General features: G+C 34.5%; 1 protein-coding gene across 6 annotated transcripts in view; it reads right to left on the bottom strand.

Moving 5' to 3' along the window:
* LOC138064042 (casein kinase I) overlaps positions 1-17,247 on the bottom strand; it is a 79,421-nt gene that overhangs the window by 31,305 nt on the left and 30,869 nt on the right. For all 6 annotated transcript variants that reach the window (XM_068924718.1, XM_068924717.1, XM_068924714.1 and 3 more), the window contains 3 exons: positions 13,079-13,148; positions 3,667-3,815; positions 2,194-2,428 (listed from right to left, as the gene is read on the bottom strand). In XM_068924718.1, the coding sequence (XP_068780819.1) occupies positions 2,194-2,428; positions 3,667-3,815; positions 13,079-13,142 (448 nt within the window). In that variant the 5' untranslated portion in view covers positions 13,143-13,148. The remainder of the gene's footprint in view (positions 1-2,193; positions 2,429-3,666; positions 3,816-13,078; positions 13,149-17,247) is intronic.

Consider the following 17,247-nt stretch of genomic DNA (forward strand, 5'->3'; position numbering starts at 1 on the left):
TCATGTTATCAGTTCAACTACAATATGACTCAGTTAAACTGAGTACGTTGATTAGCTTCTGCTTACGTATAAGGCCTTAGGCTAAAAAAAGTAGACTGGATAACTGTTTCACAGATGTTTCATTACATATAAACCTGTTTAGTATACTTAGCCAAACAAGTTATATTCCAAGATGCTCCTAGAGCTAAGCATCCCAGATGCTTTTCACAAGGCCTAGTTATATTCCACATGCTTGTTTTTGGCAAGCAATTTTTTTTTTTTTTTTTTTTTTAAATACATGCATTCCTGATGTGTAAGTGCCAGGAACCACACACACCAGTGTTTCAACCATTCAGTAGAAATTTCAAGTATTTAACTGAACACTCATTATAGAGGCAAATCCAAAAAACCGAGAAGAGAGCAGAAAAGTGCAATTTCCCACTTTTAAAAAGGGAAGCAACTAATATTATATCTTATTTTTAGAACTTCCCCTTTGAACATATATTTAAGGAAGTTAACCAGCCCGTGAAGATGTTTCAAAGAGGCAGGACTACCAAAGAGATTTTTAAAAAGCAACTTCAAGACCGACTCCAGAAAACAGGTATCAAATATAAAGGCAAGGCAGTTATTCATTAAATAGCAGCTTTTTTTCCACTTCTCTGAAACTGTGCAAGTATGTAATAAGTTATTTAGATGTAGGTGAAGAACAGTATGCAACTGTAACTCTTACCAGATGTAATTAGGGTAGCCTTTCAGCAACTGTCTGATTCAGTTATTTCTGACTATAAACTTCTAACTATCTGGAGATACACACAGCTGATCTTATTTTTGGATATCTAACAGGCATATATATACCTGCCTCTTTCTCCCTACTTCAAAGAGAAATTTGAGGCTGCTTTGGGAATCTATGGGAGAAAGCAAGACTAATCCATGCCAAAGTCTGGCCTGAACAGCAGAATTGGTTTGCACATAATAAAATGAAACCCTTCAGCTGCACTGTATAAAAAAAGTAGCCAGAGGATGCAGAGATGCAAGTCGGGTGATACCACAATTCAAAACATTTAAAATGAGAAAGTAAACTCTGGCCATTTTAAAATCAATACTCTTTGGAACAGTCAACAAAAACATTACCTCTTCATCATCATTTAAATGTACCTACTTGAAGTCTTCTGTTTTGAACATCTGCATTTTTTGTTTAATTTGAAAGAACTCTGTATTCTTTAACCTGCCTAGAGATATTGCAAATTTCCCCAAGTTTACTGTACTAAAGCACTATTGAAGGTCATGTTGTAAAGATGGGTCTACACTTGCCATGAAACACACTGAACACTAAGTGTTGTCCTCTGCGTTTTCGTGGAAAAGGCATATCTGAAGCCAGCATAAGTACATGTGAAAGACAAGTCTTTCAATCTGATTTATTTTGAGACTGAAGCAGGAACCAAGAGCAATTTCTGTTCTCCTATCATAAAAATATAAATTTTGAACTGAAAAGAAAAAGCAGAAATAGGAAGATGAGTCCCACATTGTTAGGTATAAAATTGTACCTTTAAACAAGGTAACTCCTTTTTAAAAAAGGGAAAAGGCTGAGCATGTGTGCATGATTAGCCTCTTGGGGGAATCTCAAGACTACATTTTGAAAAATAGATGAAATTAAACCACATGTTTTTAACTTAATTTCTTCAGCTACAACAGCTCTCTATATAAGCTGCAAGTGTGTGATTTTACTGATAAAAATCCCTCCCTTATTGCTATTAGGAAAAAGTCGACGGTTTCACATCTGCCATCTTAACATGAAGTACTTCTGAACTATAAGCATTGCGCAACATGATCACCGATTCAAGCAGCATTCTATTAAGTCTTTACCATGCAGTGACATTTGACTGTTTTTTTTAAATACATATTTAAAAACTTGGGATACTTCTAATGTGAAGTTATGATGCACAAAAAAACCCTCATCTTTCTTCTACAAAGATCTAAATGTAAATACTGTAGCTATTTGCTGAGACATGACCATGATGACTAGAGACCCAGAGTACCTTATTCCCATAAATGATATTTTAATGAAGCTGAACTATAATTTTGCACAGTTCAGGAAACTTCAGTTCTTAATGACTACAGACTGTTGAGAAAAATTACAACTTGAAAACAAGATGATTTTACACAAATAATGACAGCTGTTGAATTTTTGTTTCTGCACTTAAAAAGCACACGTACCTTTTCCTAAATGTGTATTTATACTCATGTATCTAGCTGTTCCTGTAAGGCTCTTGTGTTCTCGATATGGTATGTGCTTCTTTGTTTCTGGATCTATATATTCCTTTGCCAAACCAAAATCTATAATATGAATAATTTGCTGGGTTTTGTTTCCAGGTCGTCCTATTAAGAAGTTCTCGGGTTTTACATCTCTGTAAATCAAGTTCTTTGAATGGACATATTCCATACGAGAAATCTTTAATAAAAGGAAAAAACGACAGAAAGTTTAGTTTAAGCTTCAGATTGCCACATGAAATTGTGGTAGAAGCTACTTATTTCTACATTAGCTTTATATTTAGAGGGTATTACCCTCTTAACTTTAAAATCAAAGGGCTATTGCTCTTACCATGGCAACTCCCAGATAAAGTTTGTGAAAATGGCACATGCGCCTTGAGTGGATACACTGCACCACGTACAGAAAACTTTTCACGCTTGAAGTCAGACATGAATCACTATATAACAAGTCACAAAACTTGATCATTTTTGAGATCCGGCAACAAGCTTCTGTGCTCATTAAAACTATAACCAGAAATGTCATCAAGCTGTAAGCAATAAAGCTCCATGTAGATGGCAAAATAAAGAAGTACTAGAAAGTCATCAGTATCCACATAACTTCCTTTCTAGGTGTATCACTTCCTATTAAAGTTCATGTATTTGGAAAGGAAAAGCAATTATTAATGATGACTTCAGATCTGTGATGATTTCAGATTTAAAAATGAACTATTTATAAATGCCCTAAATAAGCTGAATGCTAGTTTCAGACCTTTGTTTTATGCAGTTAGGGAAGTGTTTTCTATGGATATTCTTACCCTTCACGAGGAAGAACTCTTCCAATATTTAAAGAGGAGGCTCTGGATCTTTAATATTTCAGAAAGACTTAAAAACATATTGCACCAAAACAAACACACAAAGCTTTGTCTCTCTGTACTCAAGTGAAAAGTATACCATGAAATACTTCAAAAAACATGAAAAAATCTTGAGTAATTTGTACCATGTTAGTATTTCTCAAATTTTTTTCTTTATGTCTGAGAACATCCAGGAAAAAATGTTATTTAAGAATCCCCATCATCCAACCACTTTAATAGATTAAAAGTATTTGTATATCAAGAAGATTTTGCTTTTAACTAAAAAAATACTAGAATTCATGATTTCAGGTTGTGATTAAATATGAGAACTCAGAATACAACGATACTATTTTCACACAGTGATTCTTGGAAAAACTAGAACAAAAGGCAAGGAAAGTAACATGTGTAAGGTCTTCCTGATAAAAATGTCTACCACAGGCTCTTTACAAGACTCAAATACCACTAACAGCAACTTAAATCATGGAAAATACAAGTCTTCAGCAAGTCAAACGTGCATTTAGTCTTTCAAAAACTGACCTAGTATTCTAATGAACATTCAAAATAACATGCATGGCTGTATTTTACTTACCAGCTGGATGGCTATCATAAGAACAGTTTTAAGAGAAAATGTCCTATCACACAAGTCAAATAAATCTTCCAAACTAGGTCCCAGTAGTTCTAGCACCATGGCATTATATTTGCCACATGGGCCAAAATAGTAGACCTGAGGTATTCCATCTGTAAAAGGAAGATAAAATACAATTATAAAGGGTTAAGATCAATGAACATAAAATTCTTACCTGATTTGAAGTTAAAAATACTTCTGTCTCACAAAAAAGCAACAATAAAACCTTGTAAAAAACTATAGACACAACAGGAGTAATGAAGGTAGTATCAGCTTCAATAACCATTTCTCCGAAAATAGGTTGGCTTATGAAAGATTTAAAGTTTTTTAAAAAACAGAACCTATCCATTAGCTTTTGAAAGGGTAAACTGAAACAGGATTTTAAAATACATTTCAAGAGTTTTTAAATAATCTTTTAAAATAGGACTGGAAGCCACATACAGGAGTAAAGACACCATCTCATCAATAAAAATAATATAAAAATTCAATAGATTAATGAATCCTCAAGTACTGATAAGTTAAAGGTACTGATTTTAATTTATATAGATAATCAGAGAGGAAAACACTTAAAATGAGATACTAAGTTTTACATGCACCATTAATATGAAAATGCTGTTGACAAATCATTATGGTCATCACTTGTTAGTATTAATATTTTTCAAATACAAGTATTTTCTGCTTAAATTTGCATGGGAAGGCCTCTCCTGTCTTCTCCTACACTAATTCTCACTTCCATTTAGACAGCACGTAATAAAAGTACTTTCTTAAACCTGAATTAGTTCATTAAAAATCTACACAGAGTTGAACTTGAAAAAAAAAATCTAGATTTCTAATAGAACACAGAGCAGACCGAGATGAATTCTTTCAAAGCATTTGATGGACAGGGATATTTAAACATACTAAGAACGTAGGACAAGGGAGGTTTTACGAAGTCTCCAAGGGAACATGATTTAAAAAAAAATTCACTCTGAACCCACTTTTGAAGTATCACACCAGAAACTCATCTTGAATTCTTACATTCCTTTTCAAACTGAGTCCATGCTGTCCAGACACAATCCATTAAGTTCAATTATTACTGTTAAATATTAAAATGATTTAAGGTGGAAATTGTTACCTTAACATATAGCAGATATTTTTGGAAATGCTATGTGATGTTTTTTTATTACGAACTTAATTCGTTTTCATAAAGTAAAAATGTACACAACTAAAACTTAATTTGTATTTGTGAATGTAAACTTTTAAATATTTTTGAAAAAACAATCTCTGACCCCACGTGAACAGGTGAAAATACATCTGCCTAGAAGGGCAAAGGGCAAGTTTAGTTTAAAAGCTACCTTTGTTTTCAAGTCTTGGGTACAGTTAAATAAAAATTTAAATTTACAGTAGTTTAAATAAAGAAGTCTTAATTAAAAACTAAACTTAAATCATTCTAGAAACACAATCTAGTCATTTACATTTAGAGTATGTCAGAAAAATATTTATGATAATACTTAAGCTATGGAATAAATGGAGTCTAAAGTGTAACCTGTCATCTGGACCCCTTTTTTTGCAATGCAACCTTAGCTTTTCCTAACATAAAAGTAAAAATTTACATTATAATTTCCAAAACATAGTACTTTAAGAACACATTGGATTGGAACATCAGATTTCAACTAACTACAGAAAATTACCTTCTTATTGCCTTTATCAGATATAGAAAACTGCATTAAATATTCTGTACATGTCATCATATCATGGTAAAAACCATACACCTTCAAACAATTAAATAAAGAACACATTGACTAAACCATGACCCTGGCACATAACCAAGGTCAGTTAACCACACCTGCAGTATTTAATAAATAGTAAAACCACCTAACATTTTGTCTTATATCCATATAGTAAAAAAGGAAAACAGATTTTCTTGCTGGCAGCACCTTAGCACTGAGTAATGAGCTCTGGAATTGAACAGAACCATCTCTGTCATCTATCAGGTTTACCACTCCAAGTGCCTTGGTCTACCATGTTTAGGTCCATCACGCTTAAGATTTTAAAGCTCAGAGTCTCTATAACGTTGACAAGATTAAATGCGTTCTAACTGCTAAGTCTTTTTTGATAGATTATAGCTGTACCTGTCAAATGTCTTCAAAAAAATACAAACAGAATATACTTCTAGTTCATCACCTTTACACACCTTGGCTGTTATCTTTTTCAAAAGCTTCAGCATTCAACCTGACTTAAGCCTGAGACTCATACTGTTCACTACAGTTGTCTAATTCAATATAGATATGAGCAACATGACTAAGTATATCTCTCAAAGTAAAAGTTCCAAATACTTGCCTTAAAGATATCAAGTAGTAGCCTTGATTACTTCAGAAAACAATTAGCTTGATAAACAAAGGCTGGCTGTCAGTGAAGTATGAAAAACATAGGTCTAGAGTAACAACTCGTTCTTAACCTTGTGATTCAAACCTTCCTCTGACTTGAAGCATTCCTTGCTAAATTTCATTATAAAACACAACCCAAAGTTGGAAAGTTAAGTGACTTTGTGTTCTGTTTCTTGTAGTAATAGTTTCTTTTTAGTTTTCTCCAAACCCAATTCAGAAAGACATCTGCTTAACTGACCTGCACTGAATTTCACTTTGACTGACCAGTAAATAAGAGCCATAAATGCCAGTAAAATACAGTACAAGACTGCAGTTGCCGCACAACTTGTTCTACATTCGGCTTTCTATACCCCACTGCCTTTTATTTATATCTTTAATCTTTAAAGGTGACAATTTACTGGACACAAGGGAAATACTTTAAACTGAGGAGATTAAGATTTGCAGTGATAACCATCTTCCATGGCACAGTCATACTGGTACTCCATCAAGGATGGAATTCAAACTGCCACCAACACAAATATTCCTTACTAAGTCTACAAAATCTGGCCTGATCCTCTGGGGAAGAAATCACAGGCTTGCAGGATAATACATCATCTGGGGTTCTCAAATTCGACCAAAGCAGCATACAGAGACTGTATAATCCCAGAAAATACAGCCCTTTATAGCTACTGAAACCACAGCCATCTCTGCACTGTAAAATAGCAAACCCTATACCCAGAGCCAGATGCTATACAGCAACCTGACATCAGCACCGCACACAAGCTAAAACGTCATGTTAGAGAAGTGCATACAACATGTAGACTATATTTCTTATTTATAAATATAGGAAAGAGCCATACAACTTCAAGACTTCTTTCCAATAAAGAGATCTAACATCTAAGTTATTTAGATAATTAACATAGTAAATAAATTTACAACAAATGCATCTCTATTAAATGTTAACACCCATTCTTCGTCTGCCATATCCTGAACAGTCGTTGTACCATATCAACTTCCTTTATGATTACAGTTATCTCATTTTTTATACCAAAAAATACATCACTTGTGTGATGTCATATTCCAAAATCAATATAAGTTTTTGCATACTACCAAGCTTCTTAGTCGGGAATTACCTGTTTTCAAAAATTTAAAGTTATACAACCGGCATTCTTACCAAATCACTTACATGTATTCTAGAATACTTTTTTAAACTTCAAATACAAATAGAGAAAATTCAATACATTTAAGCCAAATACTAGAATGTACTGGCAAACAAGACAATAGTTTTTGTTGAACTATACCTGCACAAAACAGCAGCTAAATTAAATCTATATTAATAACAGCATCTCTACAGTGAAGTACACAGGCACCCACAATGCCTTAAATTTATACTCCCCTGAATATAAATACTAACACAGTCACATGAATAATTGATATATTAACAGCTCAGCCTTGCAGTTAAAGCATACCAGTTGCAGCAGAACTCAAAATTGACGAGATGTTGCCCAAACAATTGATTATAGAACTATAGGAGTCTCTGGGCACACAATACAGTGCACATGAACAGACACTCTGCACTCAATAGATTGATTCATTTTAAGTGGTACTAACATTAAATTTATAAATTAAGCATAGAAGATTGTTTTAAGTTCATCTGATCTGTATTTACTAATAGATACAGACATATATACACATATGCAGACCTACATACAAGCACATAAATGCATGTAACTGCTTATTGTTTATTCTCCTACATATCATCAGTGGAAACAGAACAAAAGGCAAAAGTAGCAGCAGAAAAATTAGCCTTACAAAAAAATCAGCATTTTGTTTTCAGTGCAAGAGTAAACTCTTCACTCACAAGAGTAAACTTAAGAATATCACTTAAAGCAGTGCCCATGTAAAGTTACTCAAATTTCACTTTGAGTTTATACTCACGACTGTTAGCAAGATACGTGGGAGAAGTTATGAAGTGAGAAAACCAAAGGACACAGAAAAGTCAAAGTTGTATTTACACATGGGGTGAAGTCTTCCAGAGAGAGGGACCACCTACCTTAAGAAGGCTGATTAAGCACCAAGGAATAAGACTGAAGTGATCTATGGATCCATCTCTATAGCGCTTTGATTTCCCACTGTGCTCTCTCAGATCAAAGCAAAATTTTTTGGTAACTCATTGCAAAATACTAAGAGTATCATCTAGCACTACCTTAAATACAAAAGACAGCATCCTTTTTTATTTAAATTTCTGCTTCAATCAGGTATTCAGTTCAGAGTATTCTATACACTGAGTAGGGGTTGTACAAAAAATTGAAAAGTTGTCATTGAACATTAAATCTTTCAACACACATGTTCAACCTTACTTTCATTACATTATTTGGGTCTTTAACTATGGGGGAAAATGTACTGAACACCAGTTTCAAGCAATTTTGCTATACTGAAAAGAGTAGAAAAACAAACTGGTAATGCTTACTCTGCCAGTCACATTAAACTGCACAGAAAGTAGCTTACAAAAAAAAAAGTTTTTTGTTTTAAGCCAGACACCTCAAGCCATTTTGCCCCAAAGGCATAAACTTAATACATTTCAAGCTGCCTTTGCTACATTCCCCTAAAGAAAAATTAATCACAGATTCAAGGAGAATCCTGACACACTCCAAACACTAAAATAAATATATGCTACTGAGCATGATTAGCTAAAATGAATAGATTCCTTTCCTCTGCAACAGGAGCTGACCGTACTTGCATAAATACTTTAGTACTTTTGTGGCTCCAGCTTCTCAGGATTACAGATTGATTTTTCTCTTACCCTACCTAAGATTGCTTTACCAGCCAATACAACAGAAACTATCAGGTGTTTATCTCTGTTCCAAAATCACATTATGCCAGCACCGCAACTTGCTCATCCGTTGACCCAAAGTTAACTTTTTCATTAGAGTCCAAATCGTATGATTTTTTGCTACATTTACTTGGGCTCTCGCAACTTCAGAATAGAATCATGTGTTTCTTACATAGCCAAAGAGCATTACCACATGACTACTAAAACCCAACCCTGGAAAAAATTTTCATGACGATCATGCAATACTTAGTGTTTGTTGCACATTAGTCATACATAGCCTTTTAAGATACAACACATTACTATAGCACACTGCATCTCTTATACCTGCATTGGCAAAGTACCATCTTTTGGCTGCCCTGTAAGAAACAGGTTTTAGCACCAGTTTTAGGAATGGAAGTGCTAACTGAACTTCAGCTGAAAGGACAGAAGCACAGAAGTTAAGAAAAAAATATACTATTAACCATATTGAGCACTTGTCTTCTCTAAAATGTTCATACAGCAGTTCCAGAACAAGTATAATCTGCAGCTGAACAGATCTTCATCTCTTCCACAAAAGACCTTCAATGAAAACCTGACACGAATACCCCTTGTTGCTATAGGCATGCACCATGGTAACAATCTGTTCTAGTAAGCCAGCAACATTACAGACATAAGCTCTACTAAGGGAAGACCAGCAGCAGCAGAAGTAACCATTCTTTTGCTTTGTCAGGTGGGTGAGTACAATAGAGTTCATTCACTTGTAGACACTTCTAAGACATTATAGTCAACGGCCCACAGGTATACTTTTAAGAGATATTAGGAAAAAAATGATAAAAGATGAATAATTTTTACACTGTTAAGCACATACAGTGCATAACAACTTAACATGCACATAGACTCTGAAGAACATAGTTAAGTTCCTACCCGTCAAAGAAATGAGGGATTTTGAAGGTTTGATCATTTTGCTTATATATTAACTTAAGGTTTAAATTAAAAAAATTCCACATTAAAAATCTCAGCTTTACTACTTAATCTTTAAATTGAGCCTGCACCTCCTGATTCCTCCCTCCCCCCAGCCCTTCCCAGTAGGGAAGCATACAGAATTTAGTTGAAGTTAAATTATGGGCACGGCACTTGAAAAAGATCTCACTTATCATAAAGTTAACTTCCTTACCATGAAGATTTACAGTGTAAAAACATAAAAACGAAAAACTACAAAAATGCTAGGTTGCCACGTTTCCTGAAAAAGGCAATACAACTGCAGTATACAAGGAGGTAGTTAGTATGCTGCTGCCCAAAATGGGGTTCCTAAAGCAGTTGGTCAAGACTGAACCTAGAACCTCTGCCGCCAGAACTCAACTCCTCAATCAAGACAGATTTGGGAACCTTCTGCATTACACAAATAAGCTAGATTTTTACTTTTCTATCATTTACTCTTACCATATAATTCTTCGCATTGTACCTAAAAAAAAGTTGCCTATCTGTAGATACACTACCAAACGACCTTTGATTTCAGCCTCTCCTGATACTGTCCCTGCTGAGAATATATTAGCCCACAAGATTAAGTTAAGTTATGAGAGAACCTACACGCTTTGGTTACTTTTACATGATAAGATCTTTAAACACAGAACAATAAAGCTTCTCCTGCCAAAGCCACCAAAAGCAACATTGTTTAAGAGTAAAGGGTGGATTGCAACAACGCAAGTGTTCAGGCAATAAAGTGTCCTTTAATATAGCCCAGTAGAAGGATGTCTCAAGTACCCTCCCCTCTTCCATCTGCCATAATACTGGGGTCTCAAACACTTCACAGTACATACACTGCAACACTGTGGGACACGTTTGCATTTGCAGAAAATGAAACACGAGGACATTGTTCATAGACTCAAGGTCCCAGCTTGAATAATACTTGTCAATGTCGCAAGACAAAAGTGTATTCAAAACATTCTTAAACAAGTTTGCTAGGTATAAGTGATATATATAGATACTGTGAAGATAAAGACAAAAACTAACATGAATTGCTTTCTTTCATTCTAAAAGTATGATTTCAGGTAAACTCAGGTATTTTTGTGATTTTCTTGCATTTGTAATATTATGCTTTTGCTTATGTATCAGTGTTTTTGTCCTTCACACTCGTATTAGGAAAAAAAATCCTTTTAACTAGAATTATATCAGAATTAAAGATAATTCACCTTGACTTCCATCTTTCTGTAAGATGGCTTATTCAGTTAACTAGAAATTTTTGCAATAATGACAACTAAATTTCAGACCTCAGGACTACATTTCAAGTAAGATTCCCCTGTCCACAGTTACTGAAAGACTCAAATTATGGCAGAAAAATTAAAAGCAATTTTGATTAAAATCTCTAATAATAAAACTTAAATGAAAGCTAAATAGTGATGAGATCAAAGTTATCTTTAAACTGATTTTAGAACTCATAACACTTAGATTCATCCCTCAAATAGTTAAGTGTTTCAGGAGTTTTCCAAAAGTACAGAAAATATTTTCTGCTTAAGAAAGATTCTTTGCATACTTTTCCTGACAAATTCCCACATGCTACTGCATATTCATAGACATGCTCAGTAAAAAACATTTCAGCATAAAGTTACATATTAACCTGTCTTTAATAGCAGGTTCACTCCAAGGGAATTTTGAAACTCATATTTTGTATCCAAATCAAACACACTTTTTAATAAAGAATGAAGATTTCACCTTGGCTTTTCACAACTGGCTACTGGTCCTAACCTGTCAGTTGCCCTGTCTCATTAGTCAAGTGACAAAAAATCTCCGAACTATCAGCTATTTCAAAATGCTCATCTACTTTATGCTGACAATTTACAGCTACTGTAAAAAAAGACACCACCCCCTAATGACATTCTCAAATCAGCAAGCGCCTAAAGCACCTGATTTTGACTACAGACAATCTGCAACTTAATTCTCCATCTACTGAATAGAATAGACACTGTTCTGTCTTGGAAGGAGTTCTCTAAAGAAGAGTTTCCACTTGTAGAGCATACATGCTACAACATCATAAAATAAGTTCCATATGAAGGGAAAGAAATAGACAGCATCTTTCAAAATAAAGGTTCTTTTGATTTTGAAAGCTACCCACTCAGAAAAACACTATCCAGCCTGTACATCAATGAACATACAGCCCCAAATTCTAAAAGACAAAAGCAGTATTTAAAAATAGTATTAAGAATAGTATTAAAATTCATCATAAACTCAGGGATAAAATTAGTGGCATGAGCAACATTCAGTTTGCATTCCCTGACTTTTGGAGATATGGCTCTTTGGCTTAATATTCTTTTGAAGTTGCTTAAGCATAACTTTCCTAAAAATCACTGTCTCAGAAATCAAACCTCCTTTGATAGAAAGTGTGCATGCATAAAACAATTAAGTCCAGTTTATAAAATAACTTTCTACATTAGTAAATAAAAAGTGGAAACAATAACTATAACTAAACGACATACTGAAAGTTAATCCAAAAGTTTTAAGGAACACTTTCAAGAAATAGATGCAATAACTTTTTTTCCCCCTAGTGTTTTAACTAATTTTGGGAAGCTTTATACTCACTTAGGTTAAGCAGCTTCAACTCTTGCTAACTGACTATATACAGCTCCAAAAGGTGCAAAAATAGGCAAAACGAAAGTTTCTGGTATCACTCACCTATAACAAAAGGTGTTTATCGGGTCACTTTGAGAGGATAATCATAAAAATATTTCTGGTATAAAAGCACCAAGGATAGTGAAATGAGAAACTCAAATTTTCTTAAACTATTTAAATACATTTATTGTATTTAAGATGCTTAAGCATTATATAAAGTAAGAGACAGTGTCAAAAGAATTAATAGTAAAGCTACTACTTAAATATCTTAGCAACTTTAAGGTAAATAAAAATATATGATTAGTAGACTAGCTATTTCGTAATTTATAGTGTTTATTCAAAAAGAAAACACTGGGAATATTGTAAGACTCCTTAGTATAAGGTATACCCATATGGCACACACTTTGTAATATTTAGTATTTCTTAGTCTAAGGTGTGTCCATGAGATTCTCAAAGAGAAAGAACAAATAATTTAGATTATTCCACTGATTCAAGGTCTTTTTTGCTGCTTTAAGTACCTAGGGACACTTAAAAATATTTATACTCTAAATCAGAAAAATGATGTGAAAATTGATACTAGATTACATTACAGTATAATGCACGACAGTTATTTTACCTCCAGATCCTAGCTGCTTGTAGAATCTGTATTCCAAATGTAGCTGTGGTGCTCTTGACTTCATTGGCTCCTGATTTAAAAACAAAAACAACATTTAAAAGAAAGCCTCTTAGCTGCTGTTCTGAACCTTAAAAACCAATTCCCTAACCTGTGTACCAACCATGCTAACCCTGTGGCTTCTGAACCACACGAAAAAATTGAATATTCCCTCCACAATGACTGGTAATTAGGCTACTGGGAAACCTTAACCTCAGTCAGGTAAGACCAGAGTCTTTTACGGGGCTTTTACATCCTTTATTGCTCCATCATCTTGGGGCCCAAGATACAAACTCAACCCCAGACCCCACCCACAATAAACAAATTCTTCCATCTGTGAGCTGATCTGTCCCTCCTCTTTGCACTCCAAAGCATATCCCTGATATACATCTTGCAGCCTTCAAAAGAAGGTGCTAGTATGTAGCTCCACAAATCAAAAAGCCTGTTCAAATCTGATACATGTGCTAGACGCATCTTTAGCGACCAAAAGTTTTATGCCAGGATCATGACACAAAAAATACCAACTCCTTCCAAACAGTAACAGCCTATAGAAATTAAATAGTACAATGCCAAACTATACACATGGCACCTAAAAAAGCACCAAAATAACTCTGCAACTTAAATCTTTCTATTCCTGACATAAATTACATAGGTTAATGAAATCTGAGTTATGTCTTGCATACATATGTGGCTGGTCTCAGAACAAAGGTCACTTCATTGATGACTTCACTCATATACACAAGAAAATACAAGCAACAAACCTACACTAAGTTTTTCACTTTATAAAGTAAATAGTGCTTTATCATAAGACTGTTAAGTACCTTCCTAGAGCATCTTTTTGAAGTCATGCTTGGCTTTATGGTATATAACATCTTACAACATTAACTGCATACTAACTATTCTTTCACAGACTGCTGCTACTAGACCAGTAGCTTAGCAACAGGTAAGATTGTTAATATAAACTATTTATCCATGAAAGAGGATATACTGCTAGATGGCAATTTCCAGCAAAAGTTTGGGAAAAGCTCTTATCTCCTTCCTCACACTATCCTCTCCAGAAGCTAAGAGTTCTTTAGCCTGTATTATATTCTGCAGTGGTATATCCAAGGCCATAGAAGCCATAACACAAAGTGCAATCACAAGGAGCCTAGCCCTCCTTCCCAGTCCACCTCCTTCTAGTTCAGGTGTTTCAAATTGTTGCTACTGCCACTGCCACAGTCCCTGTCATAGTCCATTCGTGCATTTCGTTTCAGCAGGCTACCAGCAGTTGAGGAACACAAGCAAAAAAGGGACACATTAACAGTTTCCACAAAAACTGAGCAGAAATTAAGGAAAATATACACTTTCCAAGCTCTAGAGCATTCATCCTAGCCGAATACCTTAAGTTCTTTGCAAAGGCCTGAGCAAGAACTTTCTAAAACAAAAGGACCATGTTGTTAAGCAAGACTAACTGGACTACCATAAGCATCCACTTACAGAGTATCTGGAAAACACAAGAAATTCAGTGTCAAGCATTAAAGACTTTTCATTCAAAGAACACTGTAAATAAGGGTCCAAGCATATCAATCCAAACTGGGAAAAAAACCTTATCAGCCGCTAGTAATCAGTTTTCACAGCCTTTACAAAACCCCCTTATGCTGAATGATTTCATGTGGTTGTGAAACCACACAAAAATTTTGCTATTAGCGTGCCCGCAGTGATATAATACAAGTCTATCAGTTACACAGTACACAATGGCACATACAATTAAAACTTGTAATTCTGCTTTGCTTGTAACTGCTCACTAAGAAAGTATTTTAGGATCTGAAGTCCATAAGTTCTTCATGTTTACTGAGTTTACCAAGACAAGACACTGGCTGTTTGATTTTTCTTCTTTCAGTTAATACAATTCTGCTTTAATTGATACTAAATTATCTATTTATCAACGTTATGAGATGTCCCATTAAAAGGGAGAAAACGGCTTTAATGCATTAAAAAAGTAAGTAGATAGGAAAGAATACAATTTTCCTAGGGAAAACAAAAATTCTAATTTTTAACTTAACACATTTGCAAGATAGATCTTCAATTGAATGCTGCTTGCTCAGCAGAAAATAGTGCTCATAAAACTTCCGAAGGAAAGCGTTCACAAAAACACAAACAAGTCAACTTGACAACTACACACTAGCCAAATACTAAAATAAAAAAATCATACCTTGCAAAAAGATACTAATATTTTTACACCCTTCCCTAATGGTGAGAAAAAGTGTGACAATAGTCATCACAGACCATTTATTGGTTGTAGGATTTCTGGAATACCCTGGGATGGTGAAAAGGGAGTTAGATAAATCCTCAACTCTTCAGTAACTCTACTTCAAACATAGAAAACAATTACAACCTTTCATTTGATGAAGTTCGAGAGGAAAAAGCACAATAAGGTGTTCATAGCCAATTTATTTTGTTTCTATATATCACTCTGGAGCATGCAGTGAACTATTGACAAATGAGAAAAGTAGAATATTTAAGTATAAATCAAGACAAATATATGATAAATGCTAGCTTCCACTGTAACATAGACATGAAAAATATAGCACTAAAATCACTTTTTATGATATTAAAGTCTGAAAAGAGTTTAAGTATATTCAAGAATAAAAAAGAAACCAGAAGTCACAGCTCCTCCTGTTTTCATGAGTGTTTCAGTACGCGCTTCAGCATCTAAAAATAAGCTTGGGAACCCAGAACTGGAGCATTGTTCAAGCGTAAGTCAATCCTGAAGGACTCTAAAGCCAACTTGTCCTATTATCAAGAGATGAGGTACATTTTTTATTTTCTTAAGACCTCAGGTCTTCAAAGGATCCCATGACCATTCCATGACTTTCAGTGTTCTGTAAACCACCTACAGTACACAGTTTACATTCAAGTCCAATTACTTCAAAGCTGCTATATAAAAAAAAGTAGGCAGTTCCTTTTCCTTGCAAAAGAGCATTTCCCCCTCTTAATGAGGGACTTGGGGCTCAAGCTGTGTTCTTACTGCCAAAGAATTAACACAGCAGTTTACACAGCAACAGTTACCTGAGAAACAGACAATAGCTCTTTAACTCACGTTCTTTTTTGCCCAGTTTTCTCCTTGCTTTTTCTTTTGCGGGATGCTTATATATTCAAATAGGATAAAGACACTTCATTGTAAATCTATTTTTGCTCCAAAGATGCAGAGTAAGTTACTGTATAATTTTAAGATACAGCATCTCCCTTCTGAAGGGCTTTGAGAACACAATCGATGCAGTTTGCTTGCTCTAACCATAAGGTTAGAGATTTAAAATCTGATATTGACCTAGAGCACTACACAACTATTCAGCTATAAATTGCCTAGTTTTCATACTTTCAATAATCCAATGAGAACTATTAGTACATTTTCTGTCTCTGCTTCACAGTTTAAGAAAAACCAGCAAATTATTTCCAATAAAAGTTTCTGTAAGAGACAGAGGTTTTTTAAAAGAAAAAGATCAGCCTATGAAACAGAGTTGCACTTAATCTGGATTTACTGCTTGTGTGGTCTGTACGTATCCACAGAGGTTCTGAAATGGTGTCATCCCGGACGACAATAATTCTTCAAAACATAAAAGGAAGAAAAATTCTAACCTTGGAACCAACTACAACCTCCCTTCCTCTGCCCCCAAAATTTTATGATATCATCTAAAGGTTAAATATTTAATGAATTCAAGACTATAGATTAAAAACAGCAGTGACTACCTCAATTTGCACTTTCACCCAAGGACAGAAAGAAAAAAATAGTTATTTCCAGATGCAGGTCAAGCAGTAGCTTTTAGTTATTTGGTTAGTGGTTAAACATCCTGTAAAGGAGAGGAGTTTCCACAACGGAGAAATTCAGTAAAGGAAAATGGAAGCAGCATGATGAAGAGCGAAGAGCAGAGTAGGAAAAATGAAGTAAAAGCAAAGTAGAGGGACATGTAGTAAGAAATCTGACAATAAATGAAGAGGTTAACAGGAAAGGTACAGTTCAGATACAGCAAATGGTATTTACTAGAGAACTACCTAGTCACAAGATTGCAATCTGTATACTTGCACTCAAACTGGTAGACAAATAGAAATACACACAGATGGCATACAACTGATGAAACCCCTGCTGCAAACATTCT

The sequence above is a fragment of the Struthio camelus genome, chromosome W (genome assembly GCF_040807025.1).
Source record: "Struthio camelus isolate bStrCam1 chromosome W, bStrCam1.hap1, whole genome shotgun sequence".
In the NCBI taxonomy this organism is placed as follows: domain Eukaryota; kingdom Metazoa; phylum Chordata; class Aves; order Struthioniformes; family Struthionidae; genus Struthio; species Struthio camelus.